Genomic DNA, 21,085 nt, shown 5'->3' on the forward strand with positions numbered 1-21,085 from the left:
TTTTCTGTGAAGAGAATGGTATACATCATGTAGAAAAATGGAATCAAGATGGGAAGCATCTGTAGAAGTAATAACAAACATTTCCAAATTTGAAAATTAAATCCAAAGAGCAGGGTAGGCTCAGAGTGGGATGAAGTCCATAACCCATCCTGAAATGATGCAAGAAGCAGCAAATTAAATTGTAAGTACAGAAGTAAGTTCTACTTAGAAGACCTGCTAAAATAAAGGAGAGAAGAGTAGAGAAGAGGCAACCTCACACCTACAGATTCATTAATTAACCTTAATTAATGTTATATACATTCTGCAAAAAAGAATAAATAAAGATGTGTGGATTAAAACAGAGTAGAATGGGATGAAAACAATAATTCTTAAAATGTATAAGTGCTGAGAATATGTATGTAGGATACCATCTGATCTGAAAAGGGAATTGTTGGGCTACCTAGAGGTTACAGACAGAATTTCAAGCATCCTTGTTTCAGCTAACCTCTGAAATTATTAATGCTTTTGTTGCTGATAAAAGTGGCAAGCTCAGACAACAAAAACATCCATACATTTACAAAGATGGAGTGGGAGAACTGGAGAGCTGGAGGTGTGGGATTGGATTTAACATAAAATGAAATGGTTTCTGTTACAAACTGTGGCTCAGCAAGGGTATGGGAGAAGGGGCATAACATCTTGGTCAGCCATGGAAGGATGTTCAGAGAGCTGCAACGGTGCCATTGAAGTGGCAAAAATGATTCTCCTTAGATAGGCTATAGGTGGCTTAGCGAGGAGTACGCAAGTACAGACACCAGTGTAGGAGGCAGTGGTCAGAGCTCTTCTGGAATCCTGGAAGAGTCTGCCCCTATAATTCAGAAGGAACATTGGAAGAAACATGGAGAAGTACCGCTGGACAAAACAAAGAATGAGAGCTATATAATTGCTTTCTATTAATACATCCAGGGGAGGGGAATGAAGGGCAGGGCAAATGCTAGGAAGGGCAAGAAGTTATTTGAGTTACCAGACAATGTTGTCACTAAAACAAATGGATATAAATTGAAAGTTAGTCGATCTGGAGTTTAGAGGGTCTCCATCCATGAGAAGAGTGAAGTCTCTGAAACACTCTTCCAGTGAGAGTAACAGGAACAAACCTGTGTGAGTCAAAGTATTGCAGCAAAATGGAACTCACTTGCCTGAAAACTGGATAATACAGAATTCGCTGATTTCTTGCATATAGCGTAAAGGTGAGTGGAGCCACTTTCTCTTTGCCTCTGTGCCAGGGAGACAGTCTGAGCAATCTTATGATGTTACTATAACAGCAGTATTTTTTGAAATTTCTGTTAATCTATTGGTTCATAAAGGAAACGTGACTCTATGGCCTCCTGTGATGTGCTGGTATGCTGCAAAATATTAAGGATGAAGAATGTTTAATTGTTTTACATTACAGTCATTCCAGTCTTGTAAAATTTTCAGCCAAAGCAAGGCAGTGCTGTCATATATACCTGGAGCAAGAAGAGGATATCAATCAAATATTACTGATAGGATTTGTATCTGATCCAGTACTTGACCTAGTGGTTGGTGACACTGCCTGCGGGAGGGGCATTGGAGTCTGATGATCCTTGTGTTCCCTTCCAACCCAAGCCATTCTATGATTCATTTGGAATTCCTGGAAAGCATTGTTAGGGAAACATGCTGTGCCTTATCCTTTTTGTGTTACTCAGGGCAATTAAACTGAGTTAGTTGATTTTATTTTTATCTAGTGATGGTTTTATTTGCATGTTCTTGGTCTGGTGTGGTTTTTGTTCAAGTGTTTAATATTATGCTAACAAAAAAATTATAACCTTAAGGTAATAACATAAACAACTAAATTGTTTAAAAAAAGGTATAACTGTTTCCGAAAGTTCTAAAACACAGAGTGAGACAAAATATTGCCCATGGGCAGTAGTGGATTTAGTACTGATCATCTTTATGCCCACAGGATTACCAGGTAATCTTTCTCTGCTCCAGAGCAGCAGAGCAGCCATTAGATGGCAGCACTCTGCACGAAGAGCTCCTGAAACCCCAAATCCATCTCTTTCCACCAAGAGCCCGGGCCCTCAGGCAGGAGGAGAGTGCCGAATTCAGCATGCCTGTGAATAGAAACCATGCTTCCAAAGTTCAGAATAACTCTTTGAAAGTTTCATAAATCCAGTTCGTTTCAGTCAACCCATTTTCTCCATTTGTAGCAGCTGTCTGAGAGCCGAGTTGAACTATCTATTCTGGCTATTCTAGATTAATGTTTTTCAGTCCCCATGTTTCAGCAAAACGCTGGAGTTCTGTACCCCTAGGTATACAAGGTCAGTTATAATATAAATACATTTTCTCTGTATGAGATCCTAGTGGAAAAAAGTACTTTTAAACAGTGATTGAATCCCAGCCTGGTAGTTTCAAATTTACATCTAGATAAGTCAGATCTGAATACATCGTAGTTACTATTTCCTACTGGCTTTTTCCAAAGCAGAGCACTGTCACCAAGCTCATCTTGTTCACCCTTAGCACTTCTTGCTATGCAGTTGAAGTTGCGTGTCTCAGGACTGCCTTTGTAACAGGGACAGGAGGCAGAGTTTGCTTTCAGTGTACATCTGAAAGAGGGCATCTGCAGAGAGTTCTCTAGTTCATGTGCAGAGGTCTGACGTCATGCACAGTTAACAGCCACAGATTGACAGAATTGCAGGGGTTGGTAGGGACCTCGAGAGATCATTGAGTCCTACCCCCCTGCTAACCCAGGTACTCTACAGGAGGTCGCAAAGGTAAGGCATCCAGACAGGTCTTGAACATTGCTGTCGAAGGAGACTCCACAACCTCTCTGGGCAGCCTGTCCCAGTGCTCTGTCACCCTTACTGTCAAGTTAAATGTTGTGGAGCTGATGCTCAGGGCCATCCCAACCACCAGCACAGCACTGAATGTTGCTCTGGGGTCCCACCAGCATTGCTTTTAAAACACAGAGAAATAGATGTGTAGTGCACTTGTGAAAATCAAACAGAAGCTCAGACCAGATTCAGTAGGCCATGTGGAAATTCCTGGTGTGTTCTGAATGCTGTGGATTGAGTGAAGATCCCAGCTGGAAACCACATGGTTTTCTACCAGTTCCATTTGAGCCCTGGTGCAATTTGGAGGTTTGACTATTTGGGTTTGAGTGAGAATTTATTCAAATCTGAAAATCAAACAGATCTTTCAGACTGTTAAATCACGCAAAGAAAACTGAGGACAAAGGTTTGCTCACAACCTTGGCTGTGACAAGCTTGGTCAGAGCTGTGAGTAAGGTAAACACAGATTGAAAACACCCTGGGTTGTCTGCCTGCTGTTTGCTGCACAGTTGGTGAACAATCCCTCCTATTTCCGCCCTGTTCACTAAGAGGTGGCTTGCTGACTTCAGTCTGCCCTTGTGTAGCAGCAGTGCACTGTGCCGGAAACAAGAGGAGGTAGAAGCATGAGTCATGGCCTGAGTCACAGGGCTGCAGGGAAACCTTCCTGCCCAACCTGCAGCCATTCAGTTCTTGCAGCCCACTAGAAGTCAAACCATGGGAACTCAGTCACTGGGCACTCATATCTCCACTTACCACACCCTGTGTCGTTTCTGCGGGGCTCTAATACTGACAGTGGTTTCTTTGGACTGGGGTTGTTTTCTGTTGCAGCTACACCCAGCTATCCTGGCGCAGATTAACAAAACTGGGTAACTACAGAAGCTGTATCTACTTTGTATCACTTCTTTGGTAGACTTTTGCACATCCTTCAGTTACAATCTCTCTGGTCAAAAAAGTTTGACCTGAACTCTGATCTCCATCTCACTGCTTCCATTTCTACAGGGCTGGGCAGGAAAACACCAGTTTTCTGAAGGGCAGGAAGCACTTCCCCCATCTTTGTAAATATCCACGCAACTGTTTCATCCTGCGAAACATCCAGATTTTAGATTACTCAGTTTTATTCTAGGCTCTCAGAGTGAGAGTGCATATGAGATGAACATTGCAAATTAAGAGCCATGAGTCTGAGCGATTGTCTACAGGAATTTCTCCTCCGTATGCATCTCTTCTAATTCAAGAGATTTCCCTTGGTCCAATGAGGTTGGGACATTACGTTGACTATTAAACATTCTTTGGACCTAATGTGCCTCCTCTTGCAGGTTTTGTCTGGTATAGCGGGAGAAAATTGTTGCTGTCTCTTGATCTGGTCTCCCTGTCTGTGCAATCACACTACCTCAGTTTATACGCTATTTGCAGGAGATATTTTTTTCTGAAATGAAGTAACTTTCAGATCTGAATGAAAGTAAACACCTCCCATTGTGAAACATTTAGAGACCCATCACCAGACTCACCACTGAATTCAGCTCAGTTTGTCAGAAAAGTTACACATTGCTTTTAGAGGAAAGAACACTTATTAATGAAATACAACTTGAGGCTAATATTGTTTTAATTTCTTATCCCCTATCCACAACATTTTCTTTTTTTTTCTTTCTTCCTCCCTTCCTCTCTCTCTCTCTCTCTCTCTCTTCAATGTTGATTTCTCCTTGGTGAATGTACTAAGGGTTGACTGGATGACCAGAATATCTTTCTGTGCTATCTTCATGTATTATAAATGCCAGGTATGGGGGAAAATATGCAGTAAAGATTTTATCCTATAGAAATTTTATTACCTTTTAAAGAAGCACAGACCTGCATTGTTCAGTATTGCTCATACTAAAGATACAAGATAACCGCTGTATTCTGCTGCAATCTGTCATTGTAAAACCGTAACTCTGATTTAAGCAAGATCAGAACTTGCTCCAAAATGAACATGTAGTAGAGAATAAAAACAGCGATAGTTGCACTGTCTGTAATGTAATCTCCCTCGTTGGGCTGATCCCTCTAATTTGGGTTAACAGAACAAGACTGTATTACATAACTTCTTAAAGAAGGGAAATCTTGCTGTCAAATCAAGCAATACCAGGATCCCAGAGATTTTACACATCCTATCCTGATCAGCATGACTACTCCAGTTTACATTTTTTCTGGCACGTGTAGCGGCTCAAGCCATTAAAACAATATATTAGTAGAGGAACTTCCTAGCCAAATTATCTTTAGATAACACATCAGATACTTAGTGACATTGCGAAACAAGTTGCATCTGCTTCACACTCAGTTGTCTTTGTTTGTTTGTTTGTTTGTTTTTGTTGTTTTTTTTTGCCTTGCCCAAGACTTCTCTAATCATCTTGTGCCTCTGTCAGTGAAGTTGTCATTCCCACTCTGCCCAGTCCTATGATCTTCTCACTGTGTGAGTTTTTAAAAGCCAAAATGAAACTTGGTTCTTGTCTCTTTTTTGTGTGTGTTTGTTTTTGTTGTTACTTGTTTTGCCATGTCCTTTTATTTCTCTGCTCTACAGACAATCTGGAGAGGTCTGTCTTCAATAAATTGGTGAAACTTATTTGTTTTACTGAAGACAAGACTAATTCAGATTTGACAGCCATCCCACTCAGAGGCAGGCACTTAGCCCCCAGCTGTGCTGTCCTTGCCAGGACCTATGTAAAATGTTACTACACAAACAGAAAACCAATAATGTCAAACAGTATTTGTAAGTTTTATGTAGGTTGTATAATTCTTTCTTTAAAATTTTGGTATTTTGAATCTGAAAACAAGCTTTTTCTAACTGCCAGCTATTCAGCTGGCTGGTCCTTACCCTTGTAGACTGCTGGTGTCTGGTATCTGGTAGTTGAAGGACTGCCACGTAGTCCTTTGAGCACACTATTTGAGGTGTTGTCATATTGCCGGAGGCTGGTAAGAGCTGCAAAGTGAACTCCAACATTGGAAGGGCAAGCACTAGCTTTTTGGAGCTGTGAGAGGCTGTAGGCATAGCAACAGTATTATAGGACACGCACACAAATGTAAATTAAAGAGAAATTAAGGGAAATAAAACATGTTGGATGGCAGTTACAGTAGGATTTTGTCTTCATATGAGCAAACATTTTCAGTCGACTCCATTTCTTTTTGACCTCATGTACTACAGACATTGTCCTCCATAGACTTGCATCCTCACTACCTAAGAGAACATAATTTAATCTATGCTTTTTTCATGCCACAAGAAATTGTCATAGGTGAGCAAGACACTCCTAGGTATAGAAAGAAATCGAAGGAGACTTTGGAATGTTGTTGTAAATAGAAATGTTAAGGTGTGGTTCCACAACAGCCTAAGGTGAGCTGTAACCAAACTGCCATATTCCCATCTCTCTGCCAGCTCTGTCTGCCTCCTTCTCCCTTCAAACTGGTGCTCGCACTGGGGTGGGCAGCGACTGAGGGCAGGGAACTCAGCCAGGTAAAGATCAGCCCGCCTACAGAAGGTGTGTGGATTTTTATTGGATGAGGTTGAATCAGCTCACTGTTTGTTTGGACACCAGTAAGAGCCAAGGGGTGTGAGCATGAGGGCAGGGCAAAGGTAGGCTCGACGTAATCTAGTTGGAGCTGCTATGAAACTACCTGTGGACTGTGTAAATATTAGTAAAATCGGATGTGCCTGGGAATGTTTCCAGGCACTAGAATGAGATTCTCTGTGCTATGAAACTGTTAAAATGCTTCCCTGGCAGGAATTTGACCTCTTCCAATTAACACTCTCTGCAAACAATTTCTGGGCACAATTTGGTTGCTAGAACGGTCCCAATAGGCAATTTGCAAGCATAAATGTGGTTCTTTCCGTGCCAGCTGGCCTCCATACCCAGGAATGCTTCCAGGCATGTTGGGTTTACTAGTATAGACCTATCCCTACTGTCACATCCTGCCCCAAAATTGCAGCTACCACCAGGTTTGAAAAGAGAGGTCTGATCCTGTCAGTTTTCACAATGAGTGCAGCTCGGTTTCACAAGCTAGCTTTGCTGCTTTGGTGGGATTTCTGATGGTGGAAAAACAGGTTATATGTTTTTAGGACACATCAGCAATGCAACTATGAAATTGCAATTTTGCACTGCAGTGTGTAGACCAGTTGTAGACCCTCACAATGAGAAAGGAGTTGTCCTGAACCAATCGTTTTCAAAACCAAGAGTAGCATAACATAAAAGCTAGATGAAATCTAGGAAAAATACATTTAATTTCTTTTAATGATGTTGTAAGAACCGCATATTTTGCCTCCATTTCTAGTTGGGTTGGAGGGGGAAGAGATAGCAATATCATATTTTTTTTATCTGGGCTATAGTGCTACTGAATGTTTGGGCACTTTTGTGGGGCTGAAGCTGAAGTGATTTTTTTCAAGTCAGTTTCAGAACTGGGAATGCAGTTATTCCTTCCTCTGCATATTAAGAAAAAGCCACAATTGCAGCATTTCCTTTCCAGTTTGCAATGTTAATAAAATCAACGTGTTCTGTATCTTGAATAACCAAAGCCAGATTATTCAAGATCCAGCCCCTCAGCTGTGACAACTGAATAATTTCTGTTTTTTTTTTTTGTTTTTTTTTTTTTGTTTTTTTTTTTTTTAAACAGCTGCCTTTACAAGCTTCCCTCCACACCAGGGAATCTGAAAAAATGGGATTTTTACATCTCTCCAGGTATATTCACTTAGCAACCTTACGACCTCTTACCTAATGTATTCTCTCAGGGAACAATTAAAGGAATTGTTTTAGAGTGGCTCAATACACACATGCAGACATGCACAAAAAAAAAAAAAATGTTCTCAGATGGGTTGCTTTAGGACCCAGAGTAACTGGAATTGACAGAAGTCTTCACCTGAATGAATTTTCCTTCTGATTGTATACCTTATAAGGAGTACAGGAAAACAAGGAAGTGATAACCATGTTCAGGTTACTTCTATGTACAGCCTGCCGTCTTTACCTGCCCAGGTAGCTGTTGTTTTCATTTTCATTCATGCTCTGTGCTGATAGGTTTGAAGTTTCCTTGCGGTCCGTTGTAGGTGACATCTGAAAACATACACTTTGGGAATGTATGATGATTTTTACAACATTCTACCTTTCCGTGGACTATAATTAACACGCTAACACTTTTTGTCACACAGCCAGCACTGAAAACGAATGGGGATTGAATTGCTTTGCCTCTTTTTCCTATTTCTGCAAAGAAATAATTATGTGCAAGGTAAGACTCAGGAGCAGTGAGATGCATTTCAAAACCATTTTTGCTTTGTTTCTTGCTTTAAGTTGATATGAAATAGTTTTTTGTCTCCTGTATTTAATTGTTACTTTCTGTTTGACGACTGTTTTCTTGACATGCTGCTGAAAGGCAGCCCTGTGAATTTGTCTATGATTTATGTGGGCATTGCATAGCACAATATGTATGAAACAGGTAGGCATCCGAGTAGTTATGGTTATACTAATCACTGTTTGATCCACTGAGAAACTTAATACCGTACAAGGTCTCAATGTTTCACCAGCACTTTCACAAAAAATTAAAATAATATCAAGAATTTACAGACCTGGGTGAAGCAATTTTAGGTATAAAGTGTGAGCATGTGTACATCTGTGGTTTGGTGTCTCTGTTGGTGTTTTGGTTATGCTGGCAATGTTTTGCCCCGTACCACAAACAAACACAAATCTTTATCAAGTGCACTGGAACAAACACAGTAGCACATTCCTATATTCTCAGTGAATGTGTACCTATAAAGCATGCAGAAGTATATTAATTATCAGCAATTGTGTTGCTGCTGTTTTCTTTGTTTTGTTTTGTTTTTCCCAGAGAGTTAATGTTCTACCAATAGAAATATTATCTTTAGGGAAGGGCTTTATCAGTAACACTACGTATGGCTAAATGTTTATAGCTTTTGCTTCCTATGTTCTCAATGTGAGCAGATTCATCACGGACTGAATGATTAAACACGTTATTAATAGCCTTTTGTCTTCTTGGATTTAAACTTAGGGACCTGTTCTCAGGAAAGTGGAGTGACTTGTGAAGATTGTTTGCTTTCCGGACCGCACTGTGCTTGGTGCTTCCAAGAGGTAGATGATACCAAAAATTTCAAAGTAAAACTTGAAATGTTTGTAGTGGCTCTGAGTGACAAAGTATTGACTTAACAGGGTTAGCCCATGGTTTTGTAACGCATGCAGTGCTTAGCGAAGCCTTCCTAGGAATCAAAAGGGAAATTCAAATACAGACTTTAAGCTGTATTAATATCTGTAGTATCGGCTCTGGCTGATTTCAAATATGACAGTAGTGTCAGTTTTCTAATTAATTATGACATAGGTGTGAGTATTTTGGCTAAAACATAGGGCTTTAACATAAATGTTTGGATTTGTTTCCTACAGAACTCTTACAGGCTTTCTGTGTAACTCTGAGCAAGCCAATTACCATCTCTGCTTTTAAAATTTTCCCCTGTGAAAGGTGATGAATACCTCCATAATTCCTAGCAAGTCTTCTGGGTCTTAGTTAATTAATTCTGGCAAGAAAGTTAGCTATTGTAATTTAAAAATTGCCAGAAATAGTGAGAAATTGAATATTTTTCATGATAGCAGCAGAATTGTAAATCAGAAAATATTCCCCCCTTTTAAAAATAGCAGAATAACACATAGATGAGGAATACTGTATCGCTGTATGAAGTAACTCACAAAGATCAAAGAATACTTTTTTTTAAGGAGATTGCTAAATATAATTCAGCAATTTGTATATAATGTTACCATGGGAGGAAAACACACGAAACAACACACTCCAAAAATAAAAAAAGAAACCCACCCAATTTACAACAACAAAACATTAGAAACTCCTGTGTTTTCAGGAATTTCTGTTTGCAGTCAGCCACAAAAACAGGATTTTCTTGAAATTTGATCAGGATTTGAAATACTGCCACATACATTGAGAAAATGAAAAACAACGTGTTGACTTAAAAAATCCTCTATAGGAGAAAAATGTGCCTTCTAGGTATATCTGAAACATGAGTTTGCCTCTGCATGCACGTTTCAAAAAGCCAGCAATTAAAAGTGTGTAACTACAGAAGGTGGTATAGTTCTCCCTGTGAAAGCTCTGTAACACTGATCTTTGTGCAGTGAAGAAGGTGTTGGTGAGAGTCTTCTCTGAGCAAGGTTGTCAGATTTGGTCTGAAGCACGATAAATTGCTGTTCTCACCTGTGTTGCTTCCACAAAAATACGTGAGCTCTCTGACAAGTGTCAGCCATGAGTGATGAAGTCTTGATTACAAGGAGAGGCTGAATTCTGTTCTTAATAAGTTTTCTGTTCTTAATAAGTTTAAAGTGAATATGTTTTGCTTTGGGTAGAAAGTTCCTCAGTGACTGAACTGAGATATTATTTGTGGTGTAATGGGCAAGCAATCTCAGTTCAGCCAAACCAGGGAGAAAAGAGCTGTCCCATGCCATGGGCCACGGCCATCAATGAGGCAGGAGGTGTTCTGATGTTAGTTCTGCCAGGCACTTCCCAGCTTTTGTCAAAAAGTCTGGTTGGCCATAACAGTTTTCAATTCAGGAGATAACTGACTGACCTGCAGGTCTAAATTCTAGACATAGCTCTAGGAAGTGGTAATAAGGCATCAAAGCCTCTTCATGAAACAAACCACTAACCTCACTGCTATGTGGGATAATGCCCATGTTGTATGTGAAATGTGAGTTTGCATTGCAGGGAGAATTGTATGTCAAGTGCTTTGAAATGAGGAGCCAGAACCAACTGCAAGATATCCAGGTGATATCGATAGGCTTGCAGTTCCCTCTATGGGGGAGGGAGGTGGAGAAGGATGCTGAGCCAGATGTGAGTGGGCATATCAGAGTAGTGGGAACCCCATCAGTTCTGGAGAAAGAGGGGAGCTGTGGTGTTTGCTGGTTCAATGAATTAGTAAAATAAGGGCTGAGGAGAAAGAGTAGATCAAAGGAAAACAAAGAGTCCAGAGAATTATGTGCACCGCGCCTCCATTTTCTCACAGAATCTGTAGGAATTTATTATTTGCTCTCCTGTTATTAAATGATGTTCCACCAGCAGTTCAAAACTGCTTAGGAAAGGCTGGTGAATTTGTGAGATAGACCTGTAAGTGTTTTGCTTACAACAACAGGCTCAGAAGGGCTTTGTGTTCCCATTCCCAGAGCTGCAAGAAGCCAAGTGAGAGTGGCATAATTCCCATTCCCCAACAGTAGAGTAGTTTTTCCCAGGACACTAAAGTGGTGTAAGTTACATTAATTATACACCTGTGGGACATGACCCACGAAGGGCAAATTGAGATTTCGGTGCCCTCTAGATCTCCTTCTGAATTAGTTTGCACTCATTGTATAATCTGCACCTTTGTTTCTAGTTCTTTGGCATTCGATTGACCTTTTGTCAGCTGCTGCTGGTGGCTGGTCAGTAAATATATTTAACTCATCCATCTCTTTTCCTGTTTGCTTTAGAATTACACAGACTCAGCTGGAATTCATGGGAGGTGTGATACCCCAGAAAACCTTTTGTCAAAAGGATGCCAGTTGAATTTGATTGAATTTCCCATTTCAGAAGTGGAAATTCACAGAAACAAACCTCTAACTATAGCAACCCAGAAGGACAGTTCTGATGTCACACAGATTTCTCCCCAGAAATTAACACTCAGGCTGCGACCAGGTAAGTCACTCAGGTCATAAATGCAGATTTTTTTTTATTTTATTTTCCTGTTCATGATGTATACTGAGATACTGTTATACACTCAGACTAGTGGGGGAAAAAAAAAAAAAAAAAAAAAAAAAAAGACAAAGATAAAATATTGATGTTCAATCTGAAATTATCGGTTGTTTGACTCATCGGATAATTGTTAAGTTTGGAAGGAATACTTTCAGAAGTGCTGGATCCATCATCAAAACTAAGGATTTAATGTTCAGTTCTTGCATTCTCTGGGAAATAAGTTGTCTGTGAAAGAATGGAAAGCCCCCATATCTCTCCAGCCCTGTCTCTCAGCCTCTCCCTCTGCAGATCTGGCAGACAGCGTATCTCAGAGGCAGTATAAAAATCTTGCTTTGAGGATTTACAAGGTAGCAGTGACATTTATGGAAGCATTCTATACCTACTCTGGGGTCTTTGAGACGTGATTCTTTTCCTGTGTAATGCTTGGACTAAGAAAACACAAGAAACACCCAGTTAGGTCATACTGCAGTACTACAACTGAGAGTAAAACTTGGTACACACTCTGATTTTTTAATGTGTGTGGCACATCCCGTAAGTGCTTCCTTTAGCTTTAATGATCTTCATATCTAAATTTTCTGAAGGTGCATACTGCTGAAAGGATGTTCTCATATCTTTTAATCACAGCCATCAGTTCCGAGTCTACAACTAGGGCCTTACTGAGGAATGGTTTAGAAAATACACCAGAATTGCTTTTAATTTTCTAGACAGCCAGTTTGAGATTTTTGTTGCCTGAGAGTTTGTAAAGTTATCACAGAATCATAGAGTATCCCCAGTTGAAAGGGACCCACAAGGATTGCTGAGTCCAAGTCCTGGTTCCATACAGGACGACCCAAAATTTAGACCATATGGCTGAGAGTGCTGTTCAAATGCTTCTTAGACTCCAGCAGCTTGGGTTTGTGACCACTGCCCTGGGGAGCTGCTCCAGTGCCTGACCAGTTATTTGTTAATTGCACAGGTGGCTTAAAGTGCTAAATAATTCTTGCCATATATAAGTTTATGAACTAAGCACCATTGCTTATTACTTCTTATAAGTACTAAGATGTATCCCATCTTCCCATGACTTTCACAGGACATGAAGAAACAATCCAGATCAAGGTTCGGCAAAGTGAAGATTATCCAATTGACCTCTATTACCTCATGGATCTTTCAGCTTCCATGGATGATGACCTGAATACAATAAAAGAATTAGGCTCAACTCTTTCCAAAGAAATGTCAAAACTGACAAGCAACTTCAGACTGGGTTTTGGATCTTTTGTTGAAAAACCAGTTTCACCATTTATCAAAACTACAGCTGAAGAAATAAACAACCCTTGCAGGTAGGCAGGGAAAGTACCTGTATTTGTTTGCATGCTAACATTTAGTCATAATATTAATCCTTATGGTAAAATCCAATTTTGCAACCCCATTGGAATCCCTTCCTTATTCCAGTAGTAACTGAGTCAGTTTGGGAAATAAGATTTGTTTGAGCTTTACACTGCTCATTAATTTGTTGCATAGAATCATAGAATGGCTTGGGTTGGATGGGATCCCAAATATTGTCAAGATCCAACCTCACCTTACACTGCTACGTTACTTGAAGAGAGGAATTTGAGAGTGATTCTGCTCTATAGTTTTGCTGCTAATTACAAATGTGCTTAACAGAGTAGCAAAGAGATATTTAGAATAACTATGTATTTATTTTTATTTGCTAGAATATACATGTATACATTTATATAGAGACAGAAATTTTATGATGCTGTGATGCTAAAGGGGTTCAAACTGAAACCCAACACAGAACGGCAGTTTCATTTACTCTCAAGCACAGAAGAGAGATGCAAAACCAAAAACTAATCCAGCAAGGCCTGCCATGTAGCCACTGTAGGGATTCTCTCTCTGCACTGTCCATGAGTTGTCTCACTCCTTTTGCAGAAGTGTGCCATATGAGTGCTTGCCCACCTTTGGATACAAGCATGTTTTGTCACTGACAAATGATGCCGAAAGATTCAATGAAATTGTAAAAGGACAGCGAATCTCTGCTAACATAGATACTCCAGAGGGAGGATTTGATGCAATTATGCAGGCAGCTGTTTGCAAGGTAATTGAAAATTCTAGATATGATACAAGTTACTCTGTATATATCCACTTCCAGTATTATATGGTTATAATTCAAAGGAGTAGATCATTATTTTCATTTGTTTGTTGTTGTTGTTGTTTTAATGCGATCCGAGAGCCTCATTAGGTTTATGTGAAAATACTTTTGGCTGTAACATGTTAAACATACATGAATATTGCCATATTTTATTGTTTCTACTTAATTGCCAGGAATAAAATAAAATATGAACTGCATAACTACTGGGTCTGTTCCCTTAATAATTTTTTTATCTAAAAATGTTGGGTGAACTATGCTTAGAGTATTAAGCAGACTGAGTTGAACAGAGCCAACACTTTTTCGTAAACACAAAAATGAGAATAGAAAATTTAGCCAAAGACATCAGAATGAAAACTATAGTCTCTTTCAAACTGATGATGCTCATTCTTAGAATAGGTGATGTGATGTTTTTGATGCACTCTTTAAGATTTGTTTTGAGATGCCATTCTCCAAGTATTTTGATGCTTTCCTGCTTGTGAATGTAATACAGTCTACTGAACTAATGTATTTTAAATGACAGGAAAAAATTGGATGGAGGAATGACTCTCTGCATTTGCTGGTGTTTGTGAGTGATGCTGATTCCCACTTTGGGATGGACAGCAAGCTAGCTGGAATTGTTATTCCTAATGATGGGAACTGTCATTTGGACCACAATAATGAATATTCCATGTCAACTATTCTGGTAATTCACTCTAAATTTTGTTCAACTCAAAGAAGCAAAGAAGAAACCTAGTGGAAGTGTACCTTAATCACTGAAATGCACGGAAGCTGCAGAAGCTAAACATTTACTATTATCTGCTTTACTTTTAGTTGCAAATGTTAGTTACAAGAGAACAGTTGGTTTATGTGGAATTGTGACAAATTGTGACAAAAAAACTAAAAGTAAAAAAAAAATAAAATAAAATTGTATCTCTTATTCCTGCTAACCAAGAAAACACGTGGAACCAGACTGACTAGTATTACCTTATGCAGGGGTAACAAAATTTGCATTAACCTACTTCCCTGGAAGGGAGGATGTGAATTCAGCAGAAATTCAGAAATGTTAAGGCCGCTGCTCAAAGGATAAAAACTTTCAGCTTAAGATTCAGTGACCAAACTAGTGCACATACCCTGTTCTGCTGGCACAATGCTACTAAAGTGTGGAAAGTAACACCATACTTCCCTCTAAGGGACATCCATAAAACAAGGCAAGGAAATTACACACACTTTTTTTTTTTTTTTTTAATATATAGCCTGATGACTAATGATAGTTCATTTTATGCAGCAGAATATCAATTATGGTCACTTAACTATGTTTTATCGGTGATAATTAGCATCTGGACATACCTGGAGAAACTAATGCAGGCTCTCTTCTGTTTGCCTTCAGGAGTACCCCACAATTGGACAATTAATTGACAAACTTGTGCAAAACAATGTTTTGGTAATTTTTGCTGTCACGAATGAACAAGTTCACACATACGAGGTGAGTAAACTAAAATCTTCAGTTCTCCAGTATTTGCTAATAGGTTCACTATTTTTCATAGCTGATACACTCCAGTATTTAGGAGCCAATTCTGCAAGACATTTATGTAATAAAAGTATCTAGGAAATCATATATCGGAGTCACAGAAAGACTCTTTTACTTAAAGAATGCTGATTCCTGTATTGATTTTGATGTCCTTACATTACTTTAAATTGGATTTCAAGGTGAATCATACTGTAATTTTCAAGTCAATCAACAAGGACTAACAAACGAGGCATTTCTACACTATTTGGAACCATCTCTGTGATTAGCCTTTTGTATTTGTGAGGGTAGATAAGGAGCCTATTATTCCTTTAATAAAACAAGAATGCATTCTGACAAATATATGTCTTTAAGCTCAACAGTGAAATAATGTAGGTTCTTCTTTATTTATTTATTTATTTATTTAACTGATCTGGGAATTTTATTTACTTTTCTTTCAGTACTCATCAGTACTGTTTTCTGTTTCTAATTTCTGTTCTCTCTGTGGCCCAAGGAATACTTTCCAGTGATTCTGTGACTGGATCTAGTTGTAGAGCTGTCTGAGAAAAGATAATACTCCAACTGTTGGACAAAAGTTGCATGAGTGAAATCTTTCAGAAACTGATTCTCAGATGACAGCATTAGCAATGAAAGAAAGCACTCTTCGCCTTCAAGCACTTTTAGAATGTATATTGAATTCTGAGCTGAAGAGTGAAAATTAAAATCCAGAGTAGAAGAAAGCAATCATTTACTAATGAATGCAGTGGGAACCTGCATAGATGAATTAAATTTTTTTGCATTAAGTAACGTTAGTTAAATCTCATTATTTCTCATCCATTAATAGAGGCCCACTTCATAACAATGAGATATTTTCACCAATGTCAATAGGAGCTGCAGAAATAGGGGCTGTTCTAGGAGGTTCTTTGGAAGTACCTCTCATTTACAGAGCTATATTTTGTCCCAGAAAACCTTTTCTCTTACTGATGGCATTATATTTTCCTTTAGAAATTGCAGGTGGTCACCCTCAGAGTTGGCCAACAGTGCTCTTATCAGCAGTTTTCTATTTCAGTTTCCTGTGTCAGTGTTATACCAATATCAAAGTTATCAAGTGGCACCCTTTGTTCACTGGGAACACTAAACGGAGATTTATAGCTAAAGAAAAATGCAGGCTATTGTTCAACCAACTGTAGAATTTTTGTTCTTGTTACTTTCTTAGTTAGAAAAGAAAAAAAGCTGTTATCTTCTATCTTGTAGGGTATAGAGAATTCCCACTGAATATATTCTATCTGCTTCTTTCATCTTTTCAATACTGCTTTCCGTCACTTATTTGGATTTCTATAGTTGTTCTGCTCTGCTTTCCATTCTGTAGGTGACACAGAAAATCAGACAAAGCAAACACAAAAATTTATATGTCATTCTCAGAGTACAGGTTTTTTCCTTTCATGATTGATGTAGGACATACAAACAGGATTCTAGTTTATAATACAAATGTAGTCATGCACTTATCCACATTTAAGAGTTCAAAAAGAACAAAGCAAGGCAGAGATGTCTATTCTTGAGTTAAGGTCAGTGTTGATGGGGCTTGGAAGAGCTGGGTGAGGAGGCTGAATTGGCACTTGGTCATCGCCATTAAACCACACTTGTTCTGGCATTGTCTAAAAGCCTCAGTGGATGGACTCTCCTTATTAGAGAACCTCCTAAACTTGATTATCCTTTAATATATATCCATATGGCTCATCTAAAATCTTCTTGTACACAGCATCTAATTATATCAGATCCCAAACTGGACCATTATTATTTATAATTCAGTTCTTAAGGACCAGCATGCATTAAAATGACTATGAGGACTCAGTCAGCATCTCTTTAAATAAACTTGATGGATTCCAGTGTTCTTAAGTTCAGTGTTCAGACTGGCAAAAGCCTATTCAATATTTCTAGCCCTATATAATCCCCAACAACTTAGCCCAAAATAATTCATCTGTTTTGATCCCCTTGAACTGAATTTTCATTTAATTTCCACTGAAATGTATGTATACCACTGAATATAGATTGTACACACACAGAATATATGCACCTGTAACATAGCAGGTTCTAGTTTTTGATCCTCCGTGCAAGCATGCATCCACTGGATAGAAATAACCAGAGGATGAAGGTTGAGGTCTGATGCTCTCCTTGCCAGGTTGGCCATGTTTTAAAGCAGTCACATGGAAACGCACATAAGCCCACTCAGAATTAAATGCAAGAGAGCAGAAGTTCTTACACTGAGCCCTGATCATTTGAGATTTGATTTTTAAAAACAATTTTTTTTAAAAGAAAAGTTATTTTAAAATATATTCACTTGTCTAATGTTTTGCATTATTAGTCTCTGCTGATCCTTACCGAAGCAGCAGGGAGTGTATTTATTCTCTAAATCTATTCAGTTAGAAAATATTTGTGAATATTTCTGTGGCATTTTTATTAACTTTAAATCCCATTTTGGTATAAAAGAAAACACTCCAAGATTCCCTCAAGTAATTATCATTAGTGCTGTTATCATTTGATTTCAAACAGAATTCTTTTAAAATTTATTCAAACTAGATGAGGGGGAAAAAATCTCTCTTTAGCCTTTCCTCAGTGTAATAATGGCAAAAATTATTCTTTTTTGAATACATATAGATAAATGCATCACAAGAAATTACAGCTTGAAAACTGAGTTTTTTTCAAACTGTGTTTCACTGCTGAAAATTGGACTAAAAATACCAATCTTCAAACTTGTTCAGAATTTCAAATGATTATTCATTAAATTTAGCACAACTCCTTATGTATGCTGAAAATTCTTCTGTCATTTGCACTGCTGGAAGTTAAATTTAACCCCGCTGAGCTCAAATATGTAATTCTCAAATTTCACTAATGGTGAATGAGAGAATTGCTAGAAAAATGCAGTTCATCTTTTAATGAATACTTGCTAAAAGACTGAACTCAGTGGCATTCTCTGGATAATTTTATGGTGGTAGCATATAATAGCATCACTTTGCCTCCATTAATGGTTAAACAGAAATACGTGCTGAGAGGTGGGGTTTAACTATGGAACTGAAGGGTCACACTTGCACTGGGCGTGCTCCATCATCCTTGCATCAGTATGCAGTGAAGTTTTCTTCTATGAGGAGAAAGTCTTCAGAACAGAATACCTCTGCTGTTTGTTTTGCATGCCGCAGATTAGAAGGGTGCTAGACTTTAAATTCCAGGTTTATCATCTCCCTCCCAATATATAATCAGCTCATGGGAGGTCCGCATCTACAAAATGCAGTGTTTCAGTATTCTGAGAATCCTTGAGAAAGCACTAAGCACAAGAGGAGTCAGGAATGCGAAGTCACCAGCTGGAACACAAAATGCAGTTAATCCCACTGATTTACAATAGCACTTCAGAACTGCAATGAATGACAGGTATTCCATACATAATGTATAAAGTAATCACAGTGCTTTGGGAGATGTGAAGCATAGGAGGGATACAAGGCTATCAGATTATCCATATTTATTAATAGTTCTCTGGATTTTTTGCGATTAAAATAACAGCACTCATACGATGAATTGTAGAAGAAAAATGAATGCTACAAAGTGTATTTTTAGCTGTGGTTGTTTGCTGTTTTCAAAAGGCATAGGTACATGCAGCTGAAATTCATGTAGTTAACAATCAGCCAAGATAAATTTTAACCAAGTGTATTTAAAATCTATCTGCTGGATGTTATTTTAGCATCACAGTGAATTTAATGAAAAAGGAAAGGAGAGCAGAAAGGAAAGAAGAAACTTTCCACTGAAATCAATTATTAAATTGGTATTATCTTATTAACATAAAGTCAACATACGGTCAACTACAGCCCCTGATCACTGGGAGATGTGTGGGGTGTTACAGCAATTGGAAACTAGCAGCAGATTTTTAAGCATCTTTGTTCAAAGTTCTTGTAGTCCTTAGTAGAAATCTCTTAACTAAGAGGTTTTCTGTTAAGAGATTTCTGTGTCCTCCTATATTAAAATTCAAGATGTTCAGTTGCATGGAAAGGCAAAAAAAAAAAAAAAAAAAAAAAAAAAAAAAAAAAAAAAAGGTGGCTGTCGTTACTGAATGTTGTGTCTAAAGCATTTGAATATTACAGCAACAGTTGAGCAGCTGAATCTATTTTTTGTTTTTTATTTGTTTGTTTGTTCTGTTTTTTTTTAAAGTAAAACACAACTGTTGCGTATATATTCATTCTAAGTTAAAGAAAAAAAAGCTAGAAAATACTCCGGTGTCAAACTCGTAAGCACACTTAGCAACTTATTTCCCACTAATTGTCAGTGAAACTAATGCTTCTCCTTAAGACCTCTTCCAATATGACAAGTGTGCCATTGGATCAGCCAGAGTCCTTGAAAACGTCACTATCATTTATTTCAGTTGGCTCCACTGTAGTTCATTCATTTCCAGACTGCAGGTCCTTGTCACCTACTCTGTCAACTAGTCTTTTTTTTTTATTCTTTTTTTCACTGTTTTCAGAACTATGCAAAGCTTATTCCTGGAGCTACTGTTGGACGACTGCAGGAGGATTCCGGAAATATTCTCCAGCTGATCATTGCTGCGTATCAGGTAAGGTTACAATAATCTGTTTTCTTTCTATGTGCTTCCATTTTCAAAGTTAGAGTGCAATTTGCTAAATCCAAGCACCTTTGATTCTTTTTCAGTACTGATGACAAGAACAATTTTGTGTGTTTAGTTGCTGACCTCTACAGGGGAACTTTTGTTTGCTCCAAGGATGGATTGAGCGCAGTACCAGTACTTTTACTGACAATATATTACTCTCTACTGAAATGCTCAGTTAGCAGAATGCTCTGGCAAGAATCACTCTGTAGATTAGGAAGTAAAAATTGCCATTTGAAAATTGTTAACAATCAAGATTTAGACTCACAGCAATGAGACACCCCCATTAGTCACACAACTCACAATTAACTTATGTTATCCATTAGTGATCATAGTACTGTTGAGCAAATGAATAGGGCACTGTGTTACTAGCACTTGGCTTTGCTCTGCAGAGAAGAACAGAGAGTGACAGAGCTGATGTTAGGTACCACGGCACAGGCAGCTTTTTCGCAGCACTTTGCTGAAAAGCATTTTTTGTGCATCCATCCTATATTCCGCATGCATTATGCATGTATTTTCAAAGTATGTTACATCTGCATTCATTGAGATTGCAGTGAATGCTTGAGGTTGACTGCTCTGTTATTTAAAGCTATATGTTTCATGGTTTTCCAAACAAAATTCCTTTGTGCTTTTGTCTCTCTTTACTTGTGCTGGAATGCAGAATTCACATCTGCATGTCTTCTATCTTGTAGTCCTCTATTTCACACTTGTTTCAAAGCTTTCTTTTATATAGGAATTCATGTCTTCCTGCTCAAAACTTCTGCAGGGCAATAATTCCCATCCTATCAGTAACTGTCCCTGGAGAATGCTCCAACATTTCCACAGGAATGTCTGGGGAAAAGCACTACCCTGTCATCAGTGCTGTTTTCTGATTTAGCAATTTGATGCTGCCCCTGTGAGGCTGTTTTGAGGTTTTTGAAGAGCAAAACACAAGAGGCAAGAGAAGTCTCAAATGGGTTGTTTTTGGTAATACTGAGAAAGACTGTGAATATGACAGAAAGGTAAATACAGAGCTGCTCTTCAGAACTCCGTTTGTAAAATGCATTCCTGCTACCTGGTCCCTTTCCTTCAGGGGAATGTTTTTAGACAGTTTGACACAGGTATATACATACACACATGCACACACATACATATATATGTACATCTTCTTATATGTCGATATGTCACAGAGTTTTCTCTTTACTCCTTTTTATCCTCCTTTTTATTAGAAACTTGCTCTAACTTTTGGCTACAATGAAAAATAATGCTTTGCGAAGGGCATTTTCTAT

At 38.4% G+C, this 21,085-nt stretch overlaps 1 protein-coding gene across 5 annotated transcripts in view; it reads left to right on the forward strand.

The window, feature by feature from the left end:
• The window catches only part of ITGB6 (integrin subunit beta 6), a 43,109-nt gene that overhangs the window by 7,387 nt on the left and 14,637 nt on the right, over positions 1–21,085 (forward strand). Inside the window, exons 2-10 of one of the 5 annotated variants that reach the window (XM_042822580.1) lie at positions 7,455–7,519; positions 7,984–8,060; positions 8,838–8,917; positions 11,300–11,504; positions 12,631–12,877; positions 13,470–13,635; positions 14,210–14,371; positions 15,056–15,151; positions 19,677–19,766. In XM_042822580.1, the coding sequence (XP_042678514.1) occupies positions 8,000–8,060; positions 8,838–8,917; positions 11,300–11,504; positions 12,631–12,877; positions 13,470–13,635; positions 14,210–14,371; positions 15,056–15,151; positions 19,677–19,766 (1,107 nt within the window). In that variant the 5' untranslated portion in view covers positions 7,455–7,519; positions 7,984–7,999. Of the gene's footprint in view, positions 1–87; positions 182–7,454; positions 7,520–7,754; positions 7,811–7,837; positions 7,878–7,983; positions 8,061–8,837; positions 8,918–11,299; positions 11,505–12,630; positions 12,878–13,469; positions 13,636–14,209; positions 14,372–15,055; positions 15,152–19,676; positions 19,767–21,085 lie in introns of those variants that run through there. The other 4 variants (XM_042822582.1, XM_042822577.1, XM_042822581.1 and 1 more) reach the window with 4 other exon arrangements.

Source organism: Centrocercus urophasianus, unplaced genomic scaffold, assembly GCF_019232065.1.
Source record: "Centrocercus urophasianus isolate 14NV4802_14NV808 unplaced genomic scaffold, USGS_Curo_1.0 seq_20, whole genome shotgun sequence".
In the NCBI taxonomy this organism is placed as follows: Eukaryota; Metazoa; Chordata; class Aves; order Galliformes; family Phasianidae; genus Centrocercus; species Centrocercus urophasianus.